The sequence below is a fragment of the Macaca fascicularis genome, chromosome 6, assembly GCF_037993035.2.
Source record: "Macaca fascicularis isolate 582-1 chromosome 6, T2T-MFA8v1.1".
Taxonomy (NCBI): Eukaryota; Metazoa; Chordata; class Mammalia; order Primates; family Cercopithecidae; genus Macaca; species Macaca fascicularis.
In genome coordinates, this window is record NC_088380.1 from 147,521,797 (window position 1) to 147,541,341 (window position 19,545).

Here is a 19,545-nt window from a genome sequence, read left to right on the forward strand (position 1 = left end):
ATCTAGGTGAAGGTAATATGGTCATTTATTATTATATTCAATAAAAACAAATCTGGATTTAGGTAAGGAGCAGCTTTATTTAAAAAAAAAACTTATTACAGACCCTCAGACCACAGAAATCTTCCAATGTCTAAAAATCAAATTTTAAAAAAGGAGTAAAAAAAAAAAAAAGGTGTAAACAGGGCTAGCAGGACGTTTGTATGGGAACAGGGCAAGGGGGGTAGGATGAGCAGGTGGCATGATCAGGGCACTTTAACTGGAGATATGATTTTCCCTTCTGTGGTTGGCTAGTTCTCAGAATAAACTGTTTAGTGGGAGATGTTCTGCTTTTTAGAGCTTGCTCAAGTTTTGGGGCCAGCTGAAGTTCAGGGACCTGTGGGGAGAAGAGAAGCCTTATTACACTTTAGTTAAGGTAAACCAATGGGTAAGTCATAAGTGATTACGAACACTCTTGTAACTCTTCCAAAACTCTGAAATGTTTCAAAATAAGATTTTTAAAGTTTAAAAGTTAGTACTCAGATACAGTTTTGAAGTGAATTTTTGTTCTCCCAAAACTTCATGATATCCTACTAACTATGGATTGTCCCTCTTCCCAACATGTAGGTTTTGATCCTGACTTTACAAGCTAAGAGGCTATAGATTTAGTCTGTGGGCTCCCAATTCTACCTTCACCAGAAAGAATACAGGCTTTAAAAAGACCTGCCACCATGTTTAAAGTTCCTAACATTTTCCAAGGCAAAAGAAAATATTTTGGATTTTAATTCCATCAAGCAGATTTTAATAAATCGCCTGGGGCTAACCAAACAGATCAAGATTCAGAGGAATTGAATTGAAAAGCAGTATTTCTGTGCCTGGCTTACGTCACTTAACATAACGTCCCCCATGTTCATCCATGTTGTGACAAATTGCAGGATTTCCTTCTTTGTGAAGGGTGAAGAATATTCCATTATGTACATATACTACATTTTCTTTAATCACTTACCCACTGATGGGCACTTAGGCTGATTCTATATCTCAGCTATTGTGACTAATGTTGCAATGCATGGGAGTGCTGATATCTCTTCAACATACTGATTTCATTTCCTTTGAAAATATCCCTGGTAGTGGGATTGCTAGATTCTATGGTAGATCTATTTTTAATTTTTTGAGGTCCTTCTATATTGTTTTTCATAAGGGTGTTACCTCATTTATATGTGGAATCTTAAAAAGTTGGTCTCATAGAACTAGAGAGTAGAGGTGGTTGCTAGGGGCTGGGATGAGGAAGGAGAGGTTGGAGAGCCAAAAGGATACAAAATTTCAGTTAGGAGAAATACGTCCAAAAGATCTATTGCTCAACATGGTGGCTATAGTTAATAACAACATACTGTATTCTTTAAAAATGCCCAAGACATGGATGTTAAGTATTCTCACCACAAAAATAATAACTATGTGAGGTAATATATATGTTAATTAGCTGAATTTAGTCATTCTACAATATAAATATGCTATAAAATATCATGTTGTATATGATTAATATAATTTTGTCTATCAATTAAACATAAACTAACAAAAAAGAATATAAAAAAAGAAAAGCAGCATTGCTTATACTTCACCTCATAAGATTTTTTTTTTTTTTGAGACAGATACTGACTCTGTCACCCAGGCTGGAGTGCAGTGGTACAGTCATAGCTCACTGTAATCTCAAGTTCCTAACCTCAAGCAATGTTTCCTCCTCAAGTAACTGGGACTACAGGCTTTGTCACCATACTTTATTTATTTATTTATTTATTTATTTATTTATTTATTTATGTAGAGACAAGGGTCTTGCTATGTTATCCAGGCTGGGCTCAAAGTCCTGGCCTCAAGTGATCTTCCTGCTTCAGCCTCCTAACGTACTAGGATCGCAAGCTTTAGCCACCACACCCAGCCAAGAATGTATTTTTTTAACTTACAATTTTTTTAATGAATTATTTTGAAATTGATTGTATTAAGACTTCCTAGGATGTGAGAAGCTTCTGCATAATTTGTGAATCACTAAATAAATATTTCCTTTTAAAAAAACCACCCCAATAGCCTTTTTGATGATGCTAAGTAATATTAGTGGGTGGGTAGTATACTCCATTTTTTTTCTATCCAAATTGCTGAAGTCTATTCTCTGTTTATATATGTTGACCAAGAATAAACATCTTTTTTAATGTATTCAAGACTCATAGTCAGAACATAAAGAATAGAAATTAATAGAAAAAGGTAAACAATGCAATGTTAAAAACAGGCAAGAGAACTGAACAAAAGCTTTCCAAAAAAGGATATTCCAATGACTACAAATATATTAAATAGTGCCCTACTTCATCAGTAATTAATGAGAAATGCAAATTAATCAATTACATATGAACACAGTCACTCACCAGAATGGTCAAAATTTTAAAAGACTAGTAATTCTAAGTGTTGGAAATAATTCGAACAACTGGAAGTTGCACTGCTGATGAGAATGTAAATCAGTACAACTTCTTTTTTTTTTCTTGAGATGGAGTCTCACTCTGTGGCTCAGGCTAGAGTGCAATGGCGTGACCTCCGCTCACTGCAACCTCCACCTCCTGGGTTCAAGCAATTCTCCTGCCTTAGCCTCCTGAGTAGCTGGGATTACAGGCACGCACAACGATGCCTGGCTAATTTTTGTATTTTCAGTAGAGACAGGGTTTCACCATGTTGGTCAGGTTCGTTTTGAACTCCTGACCTCGTGATTGGCCACCTCAGCCTCCCAAAGTGTTGGGATTACAGGCGTAAGCCACTACGCCTGGCCAGTACAACTTCTGAGAAAGCAGTTTGGTGACATCATGTAAAGCTGAAAAGAGCATACCCTATGATATCAATGCTACTTATATATACTTCTAATATATACTCCCCACAAAAAATATCTGTATACGTGTGCACAAAGTGACATGTACAATGATATGCTATGAGCAGTAGAATAATAAAATAGGTAAATGAATTTTGCTGCATTCATACTGAAAAAGACAAAAGCAGTCCATAGGAGCTGGCCTGACACTCAACAGCTAGGCCATAGTGATCTTCTGTTGAACTAAAAATGATTTCATAGGACACCAGTATCAGAGAAGGCCACACTATGACTATGATGGAGCAAGAGGGAAATGAGAGCACATCATAAGTGTGTCTAAATACAGACAAAAAGGAGTATTGTCCAATCCACAAAAATGCCCAAACATCTTTCTGTTCTGGCTAATATTAGTCACTACAGCTTATTTACCAATGACAGCGTTAGTCTCACCCCATTCCTCTCACCTTCTACTAAGAATTATCAATATACTCATCATAGAATTAACTCCACTTATAATGGCATCCAATTCAGAGCACCCTGCTTCAAACCTCCCCCAAATCACCTAACACAAGACCAAATGTATGTTCTTTCTAACACCTTTTCACTGAGATGCTCCATGATTCTCTATGGTGTGCAGCTTCCTTTGTTACAATAAGTCAGTAAACATAACTTTGTTCAACTACAGGTGTGTTTCTGATGGTCTCTAGCTAAAGGTCATTGACAATATATTGGAATTTTATATGGCAATGGAAATAAATGAACTAGAGCTAAAGATAACACCAATCTTACATTGAGCTAAAAAATGAGAGAAACAAAATTCAAAGGATTACCTACTGTACACTTTACTTGATATATAGTTTTGTTTTATTTTATTTCCACTCATACTCATGTAAGATATACAGTTCTCAAAAGAGGCAAAACTAAATTGTTTTAAGGATGCACACTTAAGCCAGGTGTTAAAATCTGACAGAGATTGAAAGATTCATTAACTCCCTCATGTCAGGATGTAATCAGTGTTCTGTACACTTTCTATTTTCATTCCTTCTTTTTTCCTATTGGAAAATATAGTTTAGATTTCTCTTAAGTGGCCATAATTGTATAGCACCTGCGACATAAAATATTGAGCACAAATGAGGAATCAAATGTTTTAGGTAATGAGCACGAGACAGCAGCAGAAGACAAGTTCTAGTTCTTACATTGCCATGAGTAGCTGTATGAATTGGGCAAGTGACTTCGTCACTTTGGGCCTCAGTTTCTTCATCTTTTTTTTTTTTTTTAAAGTGGAGGGTGGGTGAGAAGGAGACTGGATCTCATCTTTCTGAAATGTCTTATTATTCTTAAACATTCTATTATCCTATGATCATAAAGGAAGCTCTCAACAAATATCTCTTATATTTCTAGTAGGCCATTTTCAATATGTGTAAGCAATCATTTTATTTGCTTTAAAATCCAAAACCAAATATTTATCTTCATTTGATTTATTCATTACATTATCTGGGAAGCAGAGTAGTGTACTGATTAAGAGCATAGACTTGGGAGTCAGACAAAATTAAACTGAATTTTATTTCTAACATTTGCTAGGTAGGGGACCTTGACATAACCTCTCCCATCTCACTTTCTTTGTCTTTTTTTTTTTTTTAAATCATATAGTTGTTGAAGTATTAAACAACGCATGTAAATAATTTGTCATAGTTTTAGTACATGGAAATCATATCCAATAGATACTACTGTCATTATAATCATAAGTGACAAGCCAGCTGCTCCCTTTGTGCACGTGTATACAGATATTTTTTTGCGGGGGAGCATATACTTAGAAGTAGCATGATAGCGTAGCGCAAATCAAGAGGCCAGTTGGCTTAGTCCCCTGTAAGTGTACCTACTGGACCTCAAGTTTCTGAAGGAGAATGTCTGTTTGTTCCCTTTCCTTTTCCTACTGACCACTTCCTCCACATTCTCCAGCTCCCTGCCTCATATATTTGGCTTGGGCTTCAGAAGACCCTGCAGGATCCTTGTGCTTCTTTCTTCGTCTCTGGATGGACTGCAGAGTGTGCAGATGTAGCTTAAACTTGTTGCTGTTCGTCCACTGCTTCAGTGGCTCCAGAAAGCGAGCAGATAGAATGACTTCAGCTTGAACGACTAATCTCATTGGCTTCTCAATTCCCAAGGACTTTTTTTTTTTTTTTTCCTGAAAGGGAATTAACAGATGAGTCTGTGGTTGCTTTGGCAACAAACTTTCAACCTCTACCTAACTCTCCGGAATGAGAACATACCTATTAATACATTCGCTAGACTGGGGAGTTGAGTCGCTCAATGCAAATTTTCTTTCAAGTGCAAAACAGCTTAATCGGCTCGGCTAGCCTTTGATGGTGCTGCGGTTAGAGGCTGGTGAAGCGGAGAGCAACTGTTGCAGTAATCTGTTGCAGAAAAGTGAAAGTATATCCGCAACAGTTGGCTTTGATTGCAGAGAGTGCGCTTGTGAGAACTGATGGCGGGTGCGCGCAGAAAATCTTTGCAAAGCAGGCAAGTGGGATCTCTTCTTATTTTTCTGTGCGTATCTGTGGGGGGTGCGACAACGATCCGCTATTCAGTGGCGGAGGAAATGGAGAGCGGTTCGTTTGTGGCCAACGTAGCTAAGGACCTAGGACTGGAGGTAGGGAAGCTGGCTGCGCGCAGGGCGCGGCTGGTTTCCGAGGGCAACAAAATGCACTTCCGGCTCCACCGCAAGACAGGAGATTTGTTTGTGAAGGAGAAATTGGATCGGGAGTCACTTTGTGGCAAAGCCGACCCGTGTGTTCTGCACTTTGAAATAATCCTGGTGGAGCCGCTGCAGTCCTTCCGTGCCGAGGTCAGGGTATTTGATATCAATGACAATGCCCCGGTTTTCCTAAACAAGGAGCCGCTTTTAAAGATTCCGGAGAGCACCCCCTTGGGTTCACGTTTTCCTCTGCAGAGTGCCCAGGATCTGGACGTGGGCCTCAACGGTCTCCAAAACTACACCCTTAGTGCCAACGGCTATTTCCACCTGCACACCCGCTTCCGCAGCCACAGGCCTAAATATGCTGAGCTGGTGCTGAACAAACCCCTGGACCGAGAGGAGCAGCCTGAAGTCAACTTGACAATTATGGCGGTGGACGGCGGGTCACCGCCCAAGTCTGGCACAGCTCACATCCGCGTGGTGGTTCTGGATGTCAACGACCACGTGCCCCAGTTCTCGCGACCAGTGTACCCAGCCCAGGTATCAGAGAACAGCCCCAATGGCTCTTTGGTGGCCACGGTGACTGCCATGGACCTAGACGAGGGCACGAACAAAGCGATAACTTACTCTTTAGCTCAAAACCCAGAAGCAATTCTCAAGACGTTTCAGATTGACTCTCAAACTGGAGAGGTTCGACTAAGAGGAACCCTAGATTTTGAAGACATTGAAACATACGACATTGACATTCAAGCTACAGATGGTGGAGGCCTCTCTGCCCACAGCAAAGTCCTGGTAGAAGTGGTGGATGTGAATGACAATCCTCCCGAAGTGATGGTCTCCTCTGTGTCCAGCCCACTCCCTGAAGACTCACCACCACAGACGGTAGTAGCCCTTTTCACTATCAGAGACCGGGACATTCGAGTGGGAGGAAAAGTCACCTGCTTCCTCAGAGAAGACCTTCCCTTTGTAATCAAACCTACATTCGGGAATTCTTACTCGCTGGTCACTGACAGAAGCTTGGATCGGGAGGAGGTCTCAGGCTATAATATCACCCTTGTTGCCATGGATACTGGACCACCTAGCTTATCTGCTGAGACTATGATAGAGGTGCTAATATCTGACGTTAATGACAATCCTCCAATATTTCGGGAAGATTCCTATATCTTGACTGTTCGAGAAAATAATAGTCCTGCAGTTTTTATTGGCCAAGTCCATGCTGAGGATCTTGATTTGGGTGAGAATGCCCAAATAACTTATTCTCTGTTGCCTCCAAAAAATGGAGATCTATCAGTCTTTGCTTACATATCCATAAATTCAGACAATGGAAAGCTCTACGCACTGAGAACCATGGATTATGAGGCCATTCAAGATTTTCAGTTTGTGGTAAAGGCAACTGATGGGGGCTTCCTGTCACTGAATAGCCAAGCTACTGTCAGAGTGGTTGTCCTAGATGACAATGACAATCGTCCAATGATCTTGTACCCACTGCAGAATGGCACCTTGCCCTACAATGACCTGGTGCCCAGGTCTGCAGAGGCAGGCTACCTGGTAACCAAAGTGGTGGCTGTGGATGGTGACTCAGGTCAGAATTCTTGGCTTTCATATCATCTACTTAAGGCCACTGACCTTGGGTTATTTTGTGTTCAAAGACAAAATGGAGAAATCCGTACATTACGGCAGATATCTGAGAGAGACCCCATGATGCAGAAATTGATCATTCTTATTCAGGATCACGGCCAACCAGCTCTTTCAACTACTGTCTCACTCAACATCCTGCTGGTAGATGGCTTTTCAGAGCCCTACCTGCAGTTCCAGGATCCAACCAAACATTCCAGAAAGGTAAATCCATCCACTAAATATTTGGTAATTTCTCTGGCCATCCTCTCCTTTCTCTTTCTCCTCTCTGTCACAGTGATCTTCATTATACATGTCTACCAAAAGATTAAATATAGAGAAAAGTTTACAATTCAAGAGCATTTCTATGATGACTGTAATTTCTCTAACAATCTGGTACAAGGACAAGGCAATGGATCCTTATCCCAGCCTTGTCCATATGAAATGTGTTCAGCCACTGGCACTGGTAATAGTGAGTTTCGCTTTCTTAAGCGCTTTATGCCCAACTTCCCTTTCCCTCATGCCACTGGGGAGATAAAAATGGAGGCTGGCTCCAGTTTGCCTCTAAATTCTGAAAGGAATAAGTCTCGGAGATCAGAGGGCCATGACCAGGTATCTGATGACTATATGTAGCTCCTATTTACAGCCTCAGTGAGAGAAGAGAAGCGGAATTTTATACTTGGTATGCAAAGATGTTGCATCCTCATTAAAACAAAAACTGGTAGTAGATTGCAGCTTTAGCGAAGATAAGAGTACTTAGTTTGGTGCAAATGGGAAACCCAGAGTGAGGCTAGGCTTACTCAATACAAAGCAGTTATCCTGATCCCCAGATCATTTATCTATAACCCTTTCTCCAGTTGGAATTCTGTTTAAAGAAATGTCACCCTCTATAAATGCACATGTGGTAGGAACTTCTGCTTTTCCATCTCTGTGCTAGCAAGTAGTGAATAAGCCATTATTCACATTTCCCCTAGAAGTTCATTGGTCCTGGCCCAGGAAATGCTTAGTTCCATAGAGAGATCCTTTTATTTGCCTCTAAATTATTTTCCAGTAGAAAGTTATGCATGCATAGGGAAGAGAACTACCTTCCCTTTTTAATATATTGGGAAGTGATTAGGTTTGACAAGCAGAGATACAGTTTATTATTCAGGAATCTCTAAATTCTTGTCCATGATGAGTGATTATCTTTGATCAATGCCTTGCCTGCAATCTTTCATAATCATAATCATGGAAATGCCTGGTAAATGGTGGTCTTCCCAAATAATCATGGTGGGAGGAAGGGTGGAGAAAGAAAAGGATTTCACTTATTTGCAAATGTGAGTAAGGGCAGAAATAAGGATAAAAAGATTCAGTTTAGGAATGTTCTCCAAAATCAAATTAGATGTAGATTTTTTTTTTTTTTTTTTTTTTTTTTTTTTTTTTTTTTTTTTTTTGAGACAGAGTTTTGCTCTTGTTGCCTAGACTGGAATGCAAAGTCACGATATCGGCTCACTGCAACCTCTGCCTCCTGGGTTCAAGTGATTCTCCTGCCTCAACCTCCTGAGTAGCTGGGATTACAGGTGTGCGCCACCATGCCCAGCTAATTTTTTGATATTTTTAGTAGTGACGGGGTTTCACCATGTTGGCCATGCTGGTCACGAACTCCTGACCTCAGGTGATCCACCCGCCTAGGCCTCCCAAAGCGCTGGGATTACAGTCGTAAACCACTGTGCCCAGCCAGATTTGATTTCTTTTTTTTTTTTTTTTTTTTTTTTTTTTTTTTTTTTTTTTTTTTTTGAGACGGAGTCTCACGCTGTTGCCCAGGCTGGAGTGCAGTGGCGCGATCTCGGCTCACTGCAAGCTCCGCCTCCCGGGTTCCCGCCATTCTCCTGCCTCAGCCTCCTGAGTAGCTGGGACTACAGGCGCCCACCACCGCGCCCGGCTAATTTTTTGTATTTTTAGTAGAGACGGGGTTTCACTGTGGTCTCGATCTCCTGACCTTGTGATCCGCCCGCCTCGGCCTCCCAAAGTGCTGGGATTACAGGCTTGAGCCACCGCGCCCGGCCCAGATTTGATTTCTTAACGATTGTTTGGAGCCAGGCAAGTTTCAAATCTCCCTCTTTCATATCCAGATGTCTATCCTTGCAGACCCAGAGAGAATCTATTTGAAAACAGGGAAATGGAGGGTGGATGAGGATAAAAATAAAGTAGGATGGCTGGGCACAGTGGCTCACGGCTGTAATCCCAATTTTGGGAGACGGAGGCAGGCGGATCACCTGAGGTGAGGAGTTCAAGACCAGCCTGGCTAACATGGCGAAATCCTATCTCTACTAAAAATACAAAATTTAGTCGGTCATGATGGCACGTGCCTGTAATCCCAGCTACTCAGAGGCTGAGGCTGGAGAATCGCTTGAACCTTGGAGGTGGAGGTTTCAGTGAGCTGAGATTGTGCCACTGCACTCCAGCCTGGGCAACAGAGTGAGACGCTGTCTCAAAAAATAAATAAATAAATAAGGCCTGCTGTAGTTAATAAGTGTTACGGAACACTCTAAACTATTTTGTGCCATTAAGTGTACAAAACATTTATTGTAAACCATTTTGTAGTTTGTAAATACAAAATAAAAAGACATTAAAATGAAAAAGTTCATTAATACTAATTAAGTGGCATTAAGGAAAGAAACATTTTCACATAGTACCAGATTTGATTGTAAGCCATTTACCTCTCTGAGTATTCTGAAGTTAATACATGCAAACTGAGAAAAAGTGGCATTTTTAGTAAATCATTCATAAAATGAAATGGAGTGGGGAGACAAGTTAGGCTTCTCTTTGATCACCACTGTTTTGCCTTCATAAGCTATTCTGAGCCCTCTCATTCTAAAATAAGCCAATGTTAAAACATTAACATATTTCAGGAATTCTCCCAATACTACTAACTGTGCCTTGAAAGTCAAAAGTTTGCTTTAGAGAAGGGCATGGTGGTTCATACCTGTAGTCCCAGCTACTCAGAAGTCTGAAGGAGTGAATTACTCAAGGCCAGGAGTTCAGGGGTGCAGTAAGCTATGGTTGCACTGCTGCACTCCAGCCTGGGCAATAGAGTGAAACCTCATCTCAAAAAAAAAAAAAAAAAAAAAAAAAGTGTGCTTTAGTGAGGCTTTAATTTTGTGCCTTATTTTATACAAATTTGTGTAAATTCAGAGTCACTAGAATACATCCTCTTCCTTCCTGCACAGGAGGACACAATGTTTGTACCTGGAATTTTAAGGGTAGAGCATTATCTCTTAAAATACTTCTTAAATATACCAAATCATATTTATTAATATAAACTTCATTCTTGGACTTAATGACTGATACCTAATGGCATCACCTGGCTGTTTACCTGTTGGCCAGGAATACACTAAAATTTAGTGCTGTTATTTTTTAAACGTTGGAGATGCTCAGGGCAGAACTGGTATAACCTATGGCTGCCTTCAATATTAAAATGTTAAAGAATAGATGAAGCAAATGCACTATATCAATGAATTGCTTTTATTTTTAATATTAAATATTTTATATACATTGAGTTATGATTCTGCTGATTTAGAGTAAAGGTCTTCTCGTACAAAACATAGAATAGTGTTCCAGTGTATGTGTGTTCCAATTGGTGAAGGCATGCTGAAATTTCTATTTCCTTTAAATGACAAAGGAGCTAGAATATTTATTTATTTATTTATTTATTTTTTGGAGACAGAGTCTTGCTCTGTTACCCAGGCTGGAGTACAGTAGTACGATCTCGGCTCACCGCAACTTCTGTCTCCTGGGTTCAAGTGATCTTCCTGCCTCAGCCTCCTGAGTAGCTGGGACTACAGGCGTACAATGGAGCCTGCCTTCATGTCAAGGATAGGGAAAGAAAATGGTGTAGATTCATGATTTTAAGACTTTGCTATTCAAATAGCAGTGAAGTTCATGAACACATACACACACACACACACACACAATGGACAGAATATGTAGATTTGCCAACTTTTTATTTTTTCACATTAAATGAAATAAAACCTACCACTTCACGCCACCATTAGTCCATAAGCGAAATGGCATTTTAATATAAAAATGGTAAGATGGGCCGGGCGCAGTGGCTCACACCTGTAATACCAGTACTTTGGGAGGCTGAGGCAGACGGATTACAAGGTCAAGAGATGGAGACCATCCTGGCCAACATGGTGAAATCCTGTCTCTACTAAAAATACAAAAATTAGCTGGGTGTGGTGGTATGCGCCTGTAGTCCCAGATACTTGGGAGGCTGAGGCAGGAGAATTGCTTGAACCCAGGAGGTGGAGGTTGCAGTGAGCTGAGATCGTGCCACTGCACTCCAGCCTGGTGACAGAGCAGGACTCCGTCTCAAAAAAATAATAAAAAAAGGTAAGATAATAATCTCATAAAAGAAACCATCCTTTAAATTTAAAAAATGTATTGATTTAATATAAAAATATTTTGCCACTATTTCTCTTATTTTTGCCTTAGGTGAAAATTTTGTCACTCTAATCTAATTTTATTTAGACTTCAAGTTCCCAAGAAAATTCCAATCCTACCTGACAACTTAAGAATATATCAATTCACTGAATGTGAAGTAGGCCACTTGTTTTTGGAGAGAACTCTATACACTAGCTGAGATTAAGTCCAGGTCTCCATCAGCAAATTAAGACAAAGAATGTAAATAATTAGGACAATTACTCTTTCCAAAGTGTCGAGTGATATTAGAACTATTTATATGTATTCAAAGCTATGACCCAAGAACTTTGAAAAGTGTCTTGTACAAAAAGGCTTTTTATTAGGAAATAATTCTAGACTTATAAAATTGCAAAAATACTATAGATAGTTCCTGTATATCCTTCACCTAACTTCCCTGAATGCTAACATCTTACATAACCATAGTAGTTATCAAAATTAAGAAATTAACCTTGGTATAATTCTATGAAGTAAACTACAGGCCTTATTCATATATAACAGTTTTCCCCCAATGTCCTTTTTCTATTTAAGGATCCAATCTAGGATCCTGCAAAGCATTTGTTTCCTTTCTCTCTACCACCTGTGACAGTTCCTTACTCTTACCTTACCTATCATGACTTGAGACTTTTGAAGAGTACTAGCCAGTTATTTGTAGAATGCCCCTCAGTTTGGGATTGTTTTCTCATTATTAAACTGAGGTTATGCATTATTGGGAAAAATACTGCAGAAATGATATTGTATTCTTTTCAGTGTATCATGTCAGCAGGTATGTGATGCCAATGTCATACTACTGGTGATATTAATCTTTTTTTCTTTTATTGTGGTAAATAACTTATAAAATGTACCATGTTAGCCATTTTTAAGTATGTTAGCCATTTTTCAGTAATGTTAAGGTGATGCTAACTTTGATCGCTTGGTTAACATAATGTCTGCCATGTTTCTCTATTATAAAGTTACTTTTTTCTCTTTGTAATTAATAAATACTTGGGGGGTTATACTTTGAAACTATGCAAATATCATGTTTCTGCTTAAACCAATTTTAGTATCCATTGCTAGATATTTCCTGTGGCAATTAATATTGTGGCATTCTAATGGTGATTTACTATTTCTCTAATTCCTTTTACATTAATTAAAATTCTTCTGGAAGGAAAACTTGTTACTTTTCCCCCCACTTATTTAGTTAGTTATTTCTTTACATAAGGACACCTGGATATCTCCTCTATTATTTGGGTTACAAACTAATCCTATCATTTACTTTGTTGTTCAGCAAACCCTTTTATCTGAGATGAAGAACAGATTTTTAAGACTGGAATTATCCATGTAGAATACATTTTTATCAAAATTAGTATTTCTTTGTAACTCTACATGTTAGATTATTTTAAACAATCATAAAGTAAGCCCATTAAGGTTTATGCATAAAGTTTTAACTTTAAATGAAAATTATACTAGCATTTTAAATTAGTCATAAATTTTAAAATAGATATAAACTGAAAAATTTAAAATTTATTATGCAGACATGTTTATATAGTTTAAGCTATGTATACTGGAGATGCTATTTAAAAATAGACTTATATGCTGAAATTAGACTTTCAGATATATAAGAAATGGAATTGGTCTGATTTTATGTAATTCTCCTAAAAATAAATAATTAATTTCTTTATCAAGTCTGTGTACTTTTTATTGTTTTCCATTTAGTGATGATTTGTCTTGTTCTTGGAAGCATAATTCATTCATATGATTCTCCCATATAAATAACTATTTTCTGTAGAGTTTAATATCTTCGAACTATGTGACTAATTGGACATTCATTCTTCAACCAAAAGTTTGACTTCATTTTCAAATATATGTAACACCTTTAAAAAACATTATTAAAGTATTTGTTGTGTTTATATAACACTGAAACAGGCGGGCATGGTAGCTCACGCCTGTAATCCCAACACTTTGGGAGGCCAAGGTGGGGAGATCACCTGAGGTCAGGAGTTCGAGACCAGCCTGGCCAACATGGTGGAAACCCCTCTCTACTAAAAATACAAAAATCAGCCAGGTGTGGTGGCTCACGCCTGTAGTCCCAGCTACTTGGGAGGCTGAGGCATGAGAATTGCTTGAACCCGGGAGGCGGAGATTGCAGTGAGCTGAGATCATGCCACCGCACTCCAGCCTGGGCAACAGAGTGAGACTCAGTCTCAAAAAACAAACAAAAAACCCCCCAAAACAAACAAAAAACCCACTGAAACGAATGTTAAAAAGTGAAAGTAACAAAGGGTTTCTGGTCAAGCTGGTGAAGTAAGTTTATGCTTCTGTGTACCATACTCTGCTCTAAATACAGTAGTAACAGGTAAAAATTTTAAAAAATGTGACCGGGTATGGTGGCTTGCGCCTATAATCTCAGAAGGCCACGGCAGGTGGATCACCTGAGGTCAGGAGTTCGAGACCAGCCTGACCAACATGATGAAACCCTGTCTCTACTAAAAATACAAAAATTAGCCAGGCGTGGTGGCATGCGCCTGTAATCCCAGCTACTTGGGAGGCTGAGACAGGAGAATTGCTTGAACCCAGGAGGCGGAGGTTGCAGTGAGCCAAGATCAGGCCATTGCACTCCAACCTGGGCAACAAGAGCTAAACTCCGTCCCCCCCACCACTACCCACCTCCCCAACCAAAAAAAAAAAAAAAAAAAAAAAAATGCAAGGCCAGGCATGGTGGCTCATGCCTGTAATCCCAGCACTTTGGGAAGCTGAGGCGGGTGGCCAAGGTCAGGAGTCCGAGAACAGCTTGGCCAACATGGCAAAACCCTGTCTACTAAAAATACAAAAATTAGCTGGGTGTAGTGGCATGCACCTGTAATCCCAGCTACTCAGGAGGCTGAGGCATGGGAATTGCTTGAAGCCAGAAGGCAGAGGTTGCATGAGCCGAGATCATGCCACCGCACTCCAGCCTGGGCGACAGAGCGAGACTCCATCTCAAAAAAAAAGTGGAACAGACATAAAGTGGTGAGCGGGGATAAAATCCTTGGATTTTCAAGCTATCGGAATGGGAAGTTGGCATTGGTTACCATTAGTTTGGCTCTTATGATCTCTCAGGAACAAAATGTTCACCATGAAAAATGGAGAATAAAAGCCAGCGTCATTGGTTAGAGTCAAGAGGTAGGATGGGTCAAGATAGGTTGAAAAGCCATTGCCAAAAAATTCCTGAAACTGTATGTTATGGTATGTTGCAGGCCTGTGAAGGCTGGAGGACACAGAAACAACTTTCAGAATATGTACTAGGCTCTGTAGCCAACAGACTTAATGTAGTCATCTGTACCATTTCCAGTATCATGTTGGGTCAGAAGCCCAAATCATTACTATACAACCTGATTCTAGACCATGCCCAGGGTCTAGGAAATGAACATAAGTAGAGAGAGGAATGAAAAGGAAAACATTTTCAAAAAGTGTCGTTCAAAATAAAACTGTTTAAGATGCTTGCAGAGATGAATTTAGAAGTTACACCCACAAAAGATAGTAAATTATGAGATAAAAAAAGACTAAAATAAAGAATGGATTCATATAAATATAGCCAACCAGAAATTTTAGAAAAGAAACTTATTCATTGTAATCAAAACCTCAATAGATAGTATAAAGTTTAGTCTGGAAGCTAATGAAGACTAAATTAGTAAATTGGTATGTAACTATGGAATTATATATGGACACATGGATATTTATTATTTAGGTTATAATCCAATTCTATCATTTATTTTGTTGTTCAGCAAACCCTTTTATCTGAGATAAAGGAAGATTTTTAAGATCTGCCCAATAACACAGAACAAAAAGATTAAAATTATGAAAGAGTATTTAAAAGATGTTATCTACTGTGATAAACCACACTGAAACTTAAAGGCATAGAACAGACATATTATGCTCATGGACTCCATGGGTCAGGAATTCAGACAAGGCCCAATGGGAATGAATTGCCTCTGCTCTATGATGCCTGAGGCCTCAGGTAGAAAAGCTCAAAGGCTGGGAGTGACATAGTGGCAGCGAGCTAGTATCATTTGGTGAGAGGTGACCTCTCTTCCATGATTGATGCTGGCAGTGAACCATAATAATTGCATATATCCTATGTGGCCTTTAAAACATGGTGGCTGGGTTACAAGAGCAAGTGTCACTTTCCCCATGCTTTCCATTGGTCAAACAGTCACAGAGACCAAATTCAAGATGAGGGGACATATGTCCTACCTCTTGAATAAAGGAGTGGTAAAGAATTTGGGAAAAGATTTTAAAGCTGCCATAGGAGACATGGAAGATAGATGGAAAAACTGTAATATAGGTCCCAGAGATATTCCAGAAGAAGAATGGAGGAAATGACAGAGAAGAGAAATATACTGTTTCTGGTTCATGTCAAGACGGCAGATTAGCATGGGTTACAGATACCACAAGAGCAGTCATGGAGGAACCATACATTGAAACATTATAGAACTTAGGCGGTTGGGCACAGTGGCTTACGCCTGTAATTCTAGCACTCTGGGAGGCCGAGGCAGGTGGATCACATGAGGCCAGGAGTTCGAGACCAGCCTGGCCAACATGGCAAAACATCATCTCTACTAAAAATACAAAAATTAGCCAGGTGTGGTGGTACATACCTGTAATCCCAGCTACTCAGGAGGCTGAGGCATGAGAATCACTTGAACCCGGGAGGCGGAAGTTGCAGTGAGCTGAGCTGAGATCGTGCCACTGCATTCCAGCATACATGACAGAGCAAGACTCTTGCTTCAAACAGAGAGAGAGAGAGAGAGAGAGAGAGAGAGAGAGAGAGAGAGAGAGAGAGAGAGAGAGAGACAACAAACTTAGGAACTTAGGAAATAATGAAAAAACCCTAAGAAGCTTTTGAGGAGGATGGAGTCTGTTTTATACTGGTGTGTTAAGGCTTAGTGGTGGCTGCAGCCTGGGAAGGAAGGTAAGCCATCATGTTTGTGGTAGGATATATTTAAAATAAATCTCCTATTCCCACCTTTGGACAGTGATTTCCTGCTTTCTCACTGGAAGTAAGTGGCAACAGTTCAGACTGCTGGTATAGTTGTCATCGGGGTAAAAGTCAAGGCAATTAAAAAAATCTACTTGGGTCAAAATTTGTATTAATTAACTGTATACTGACTAGCCTTGGACATTCACCCTCCCCTTCCCCTCACCTCAAATCCCATTGTTGGTGAATTATAATTTACAGTAACTCCTTCAGGTAATGCTTTTTCCTGGAAAAAGGTGAATGGAAGGTGAAATCCAAGCCTGAAGAATTGTTTGATTAGGGGGCTATGAGACAGTAGTGATGAACTGGAATTCCCTGGCATTTAGGAAATTCCACCATAGACTGCATCCTCCCCGCTCTTCTCTATCTCATCTTGGTTGACAAGGACTAGATCTGGTCCATGTCTCTTCTTCATATACATTATCAGACAGAATAGCTGATAATATTGGCTCAAAATAAGTAGGTATATTTGAAAGTAAACCTACTTAGGTATAGTAGGTATATTTGAAAACATACGTACTTAAAAAGCGAAATAAACTTACACTGTTAATATCAGAACTGAGATATTATTACTGTAGAACCAAGAATATAAAAGTAAGCATAATAAACTTACGGAAATAAGCTATATAAAACAAGAACTATAGTTTAAAGAATAAGGTGAAAATAGTAAGCATGAAACTATAATTATTGAAGCAAAGTATATAATAGATGAGATAATTAACAAAGGATAAAACTGAAGAACTACTTAGTGAGTTAGAAGATCACATTGAAAAATGTCTCAGAAGGAAGTAGGGAAAGAAAAATAATTAGAAGATATATAATTAAAGTTAAGAGATACAGAGGCTAAAAGAAGTAGCAATGCACAAAAATTGGTATCCCAGAAGAACAGAAATATAAAAATGGAGAGAATGGTTTTTGAAGAAATTATAGAAAGAAATGTCTAAGAATTAAAGAATAATGAAAGAAGGCCTCTGATTGGAAGGCTTGCAGAGTAGTAAACAAGACAAAGCCATGCCTAGACAAATTGTGATGAAATTTATGAATAATAATGACAAAGAGGAAGAACATACTACACAAAACGAAACAAGATCAAACTTACAACAGACTTCTCATTAGCAACACTGGATGGAAGCAATACATGGTATCGGTTCTTGGAAAAGACTAACAAAATAGAAAAAAATAGCTGATGGCTGTGTGCCATTAACATCCAAGAGAACTACAAGGAAATTTCAGGGCTCCTGTGGCAAATAGTCAGCCAATTAATAGTGTGGATATTTTCAGAAATATCTTATTTTTCTAACACTTCTCCACGTGAAGGATGCTGGAGGAAAATTTCCTAGAACTGGTCATGTTGTCACTAGTTGCCTTATGCTGGAGCACTTCCTGAAACACACTTTACTTCTTTAAGGATCATAATCCCAGCATTCTGGGATCAAAGGAAAATGCCTTGCAGATATTACACAAATAAATTTAAGATACAGGTAAGAAAAGAATGTGAGCATGGGTCTTAATAAATTAGTAGTAACCACCAGAAAAATATAAATAAAATGCACGACTTTCCAGTTAGCAGAATAAAATCTTATTTAGCCAATAGGAGTCAAGAAAGGGGTTAAAAACAGTAAAGAAATATTGAAATGTGACGGCAGAGATATGTGCTAAAATAACAGCAACTAAAATAAACATACATAAGCTCACCCATCAGGAGTTAGAGAATTTCAGTTTGAATTAAAAATCAAGCCCTAGAAATGTGGAGCCTATAAGAAACAGATTCACGACAGTTGTTATAAAGAAAGGTTAAATGTAAATGGATGAGAAAAGAATTACATCCAAATATTAACCCAATAAAATATAGAATAATTTTAATAATGTAAAAGACAAGTACAAAAATAAATACAAATCAATAAGATATAATGATCATGAAAATATATACACTGAATAATGTACCCTCAAGATACATAAAGGAACAACCAAAAAACACTGAAAGAAATAGATAATCCGCAACTAAGATGGAGTTTTTAATACACTACGTTGAGAAACATCACTCAGGCCGGGCGCGGTGGCTCAAGCCTGTAATCCCAGCACTTTGGGAGGCCGAGACGGGCGGATCACGAGGTCAGGAGATCGAGACCATCCTGGTTAACACAGTGAAACCCCGTCTCTACTAAAAAATACAAAAAACTAGCCGGGCGAGGTGGCGGGCGTCTGTAGTCCCAGCTACTCGGGAGGCTGAGGCAGGAGAATGGCGTAAACCCGGGAGGCGGAGTTTGCAGTGAGCTGAGATCCGGCCACTGCACTCCAGCGCAGGCGACAGACCGAGACTCCGTCTCAAAAAAAAAAAAAAAAAAAAAAAAAAAAGAAAAGAGAAACATCACTCAAAGATAAGTAAAAATAAAGAATATTTGAAAATCACAATTGATGTGCAGCAATATATTCAGAAACAATTCATCACAAGAACAAAAAACATTCTTTTGAACACACAATAGAATGATCTTAAAAAATGGCTGAATACTAGTCTAGAAAGCAAGCGTCATGAAATCTAGGTAAATCAAAGCAGATATATCTATCAAAATGCAAATTTTTTTTTTTTTTTTTGAGACGAAGTCTCGCTTTGTTGCCCAGTGCAGTGGCCGGATCTCAGCTCACTGCAAGCTCCGCCTCCCGGGTTTACGCCATTCTCCTGCCTCAGCCTCCCGAGCAGCTAGGACTACAGGCGCCCGCCACCTCGCCCGGCTAATTTTTTGTATTTTTTAGTAGAGACGGGGTTTCACCGTGTTAGCCAGGATGATCTCGATCTCCTGACTTCGTGATCCGCCCGTCTCGGCCTCCCAAAGTGCAGGGATTACAGGCTTGAGCCACCGCGCCCGGCGCAAAAATATTTTTAAATAATTACCAAAAATTTTCTTTAAACAAATCCCACTTTACTGAAACCTAAATAGCAAATTATTAAGTAATATTTGAGTTAAA

At 39.2% G+C, this 19,545-nt stretch overlaps 1 protein-coding gene across 1 annotated transcript; it reads left to right on the forward strand.

Moving 5' to 3' along the window:
- The first annotated feature begins 5,081 nt into the window (after positions 1-5,081).
- On the forward strand, positions 5,082-8,532 carry PCDHB1 (protocadherin beta 1). Its single transcript, XM_005558010.4, has one exon. The coding sequence runs from the start codon at positions 5,301-5,303 to the stop codon at positions 7,755-7,757; it is 2,457 nt and encodes an 818-aa protein (XP_005558067.3). The 5' UTR covers positions 5,082-5,300; the 3' UTR covers positions 7,758-8,532.
- The last annotated feature ends 11,013 nt before the right edge of the window (positions 8,533-19,545 follow it).

Bases quoted from the DNA above. Each gene is read 5' to 3' on its own strand.
- PCDHB1 (XM_005558010.4), top strand. From the start codon at position 5,301: ATGGCGGGTGCGCGCAGAAAATCTTTGCAAAGCAGGCAAGTGGGATCT.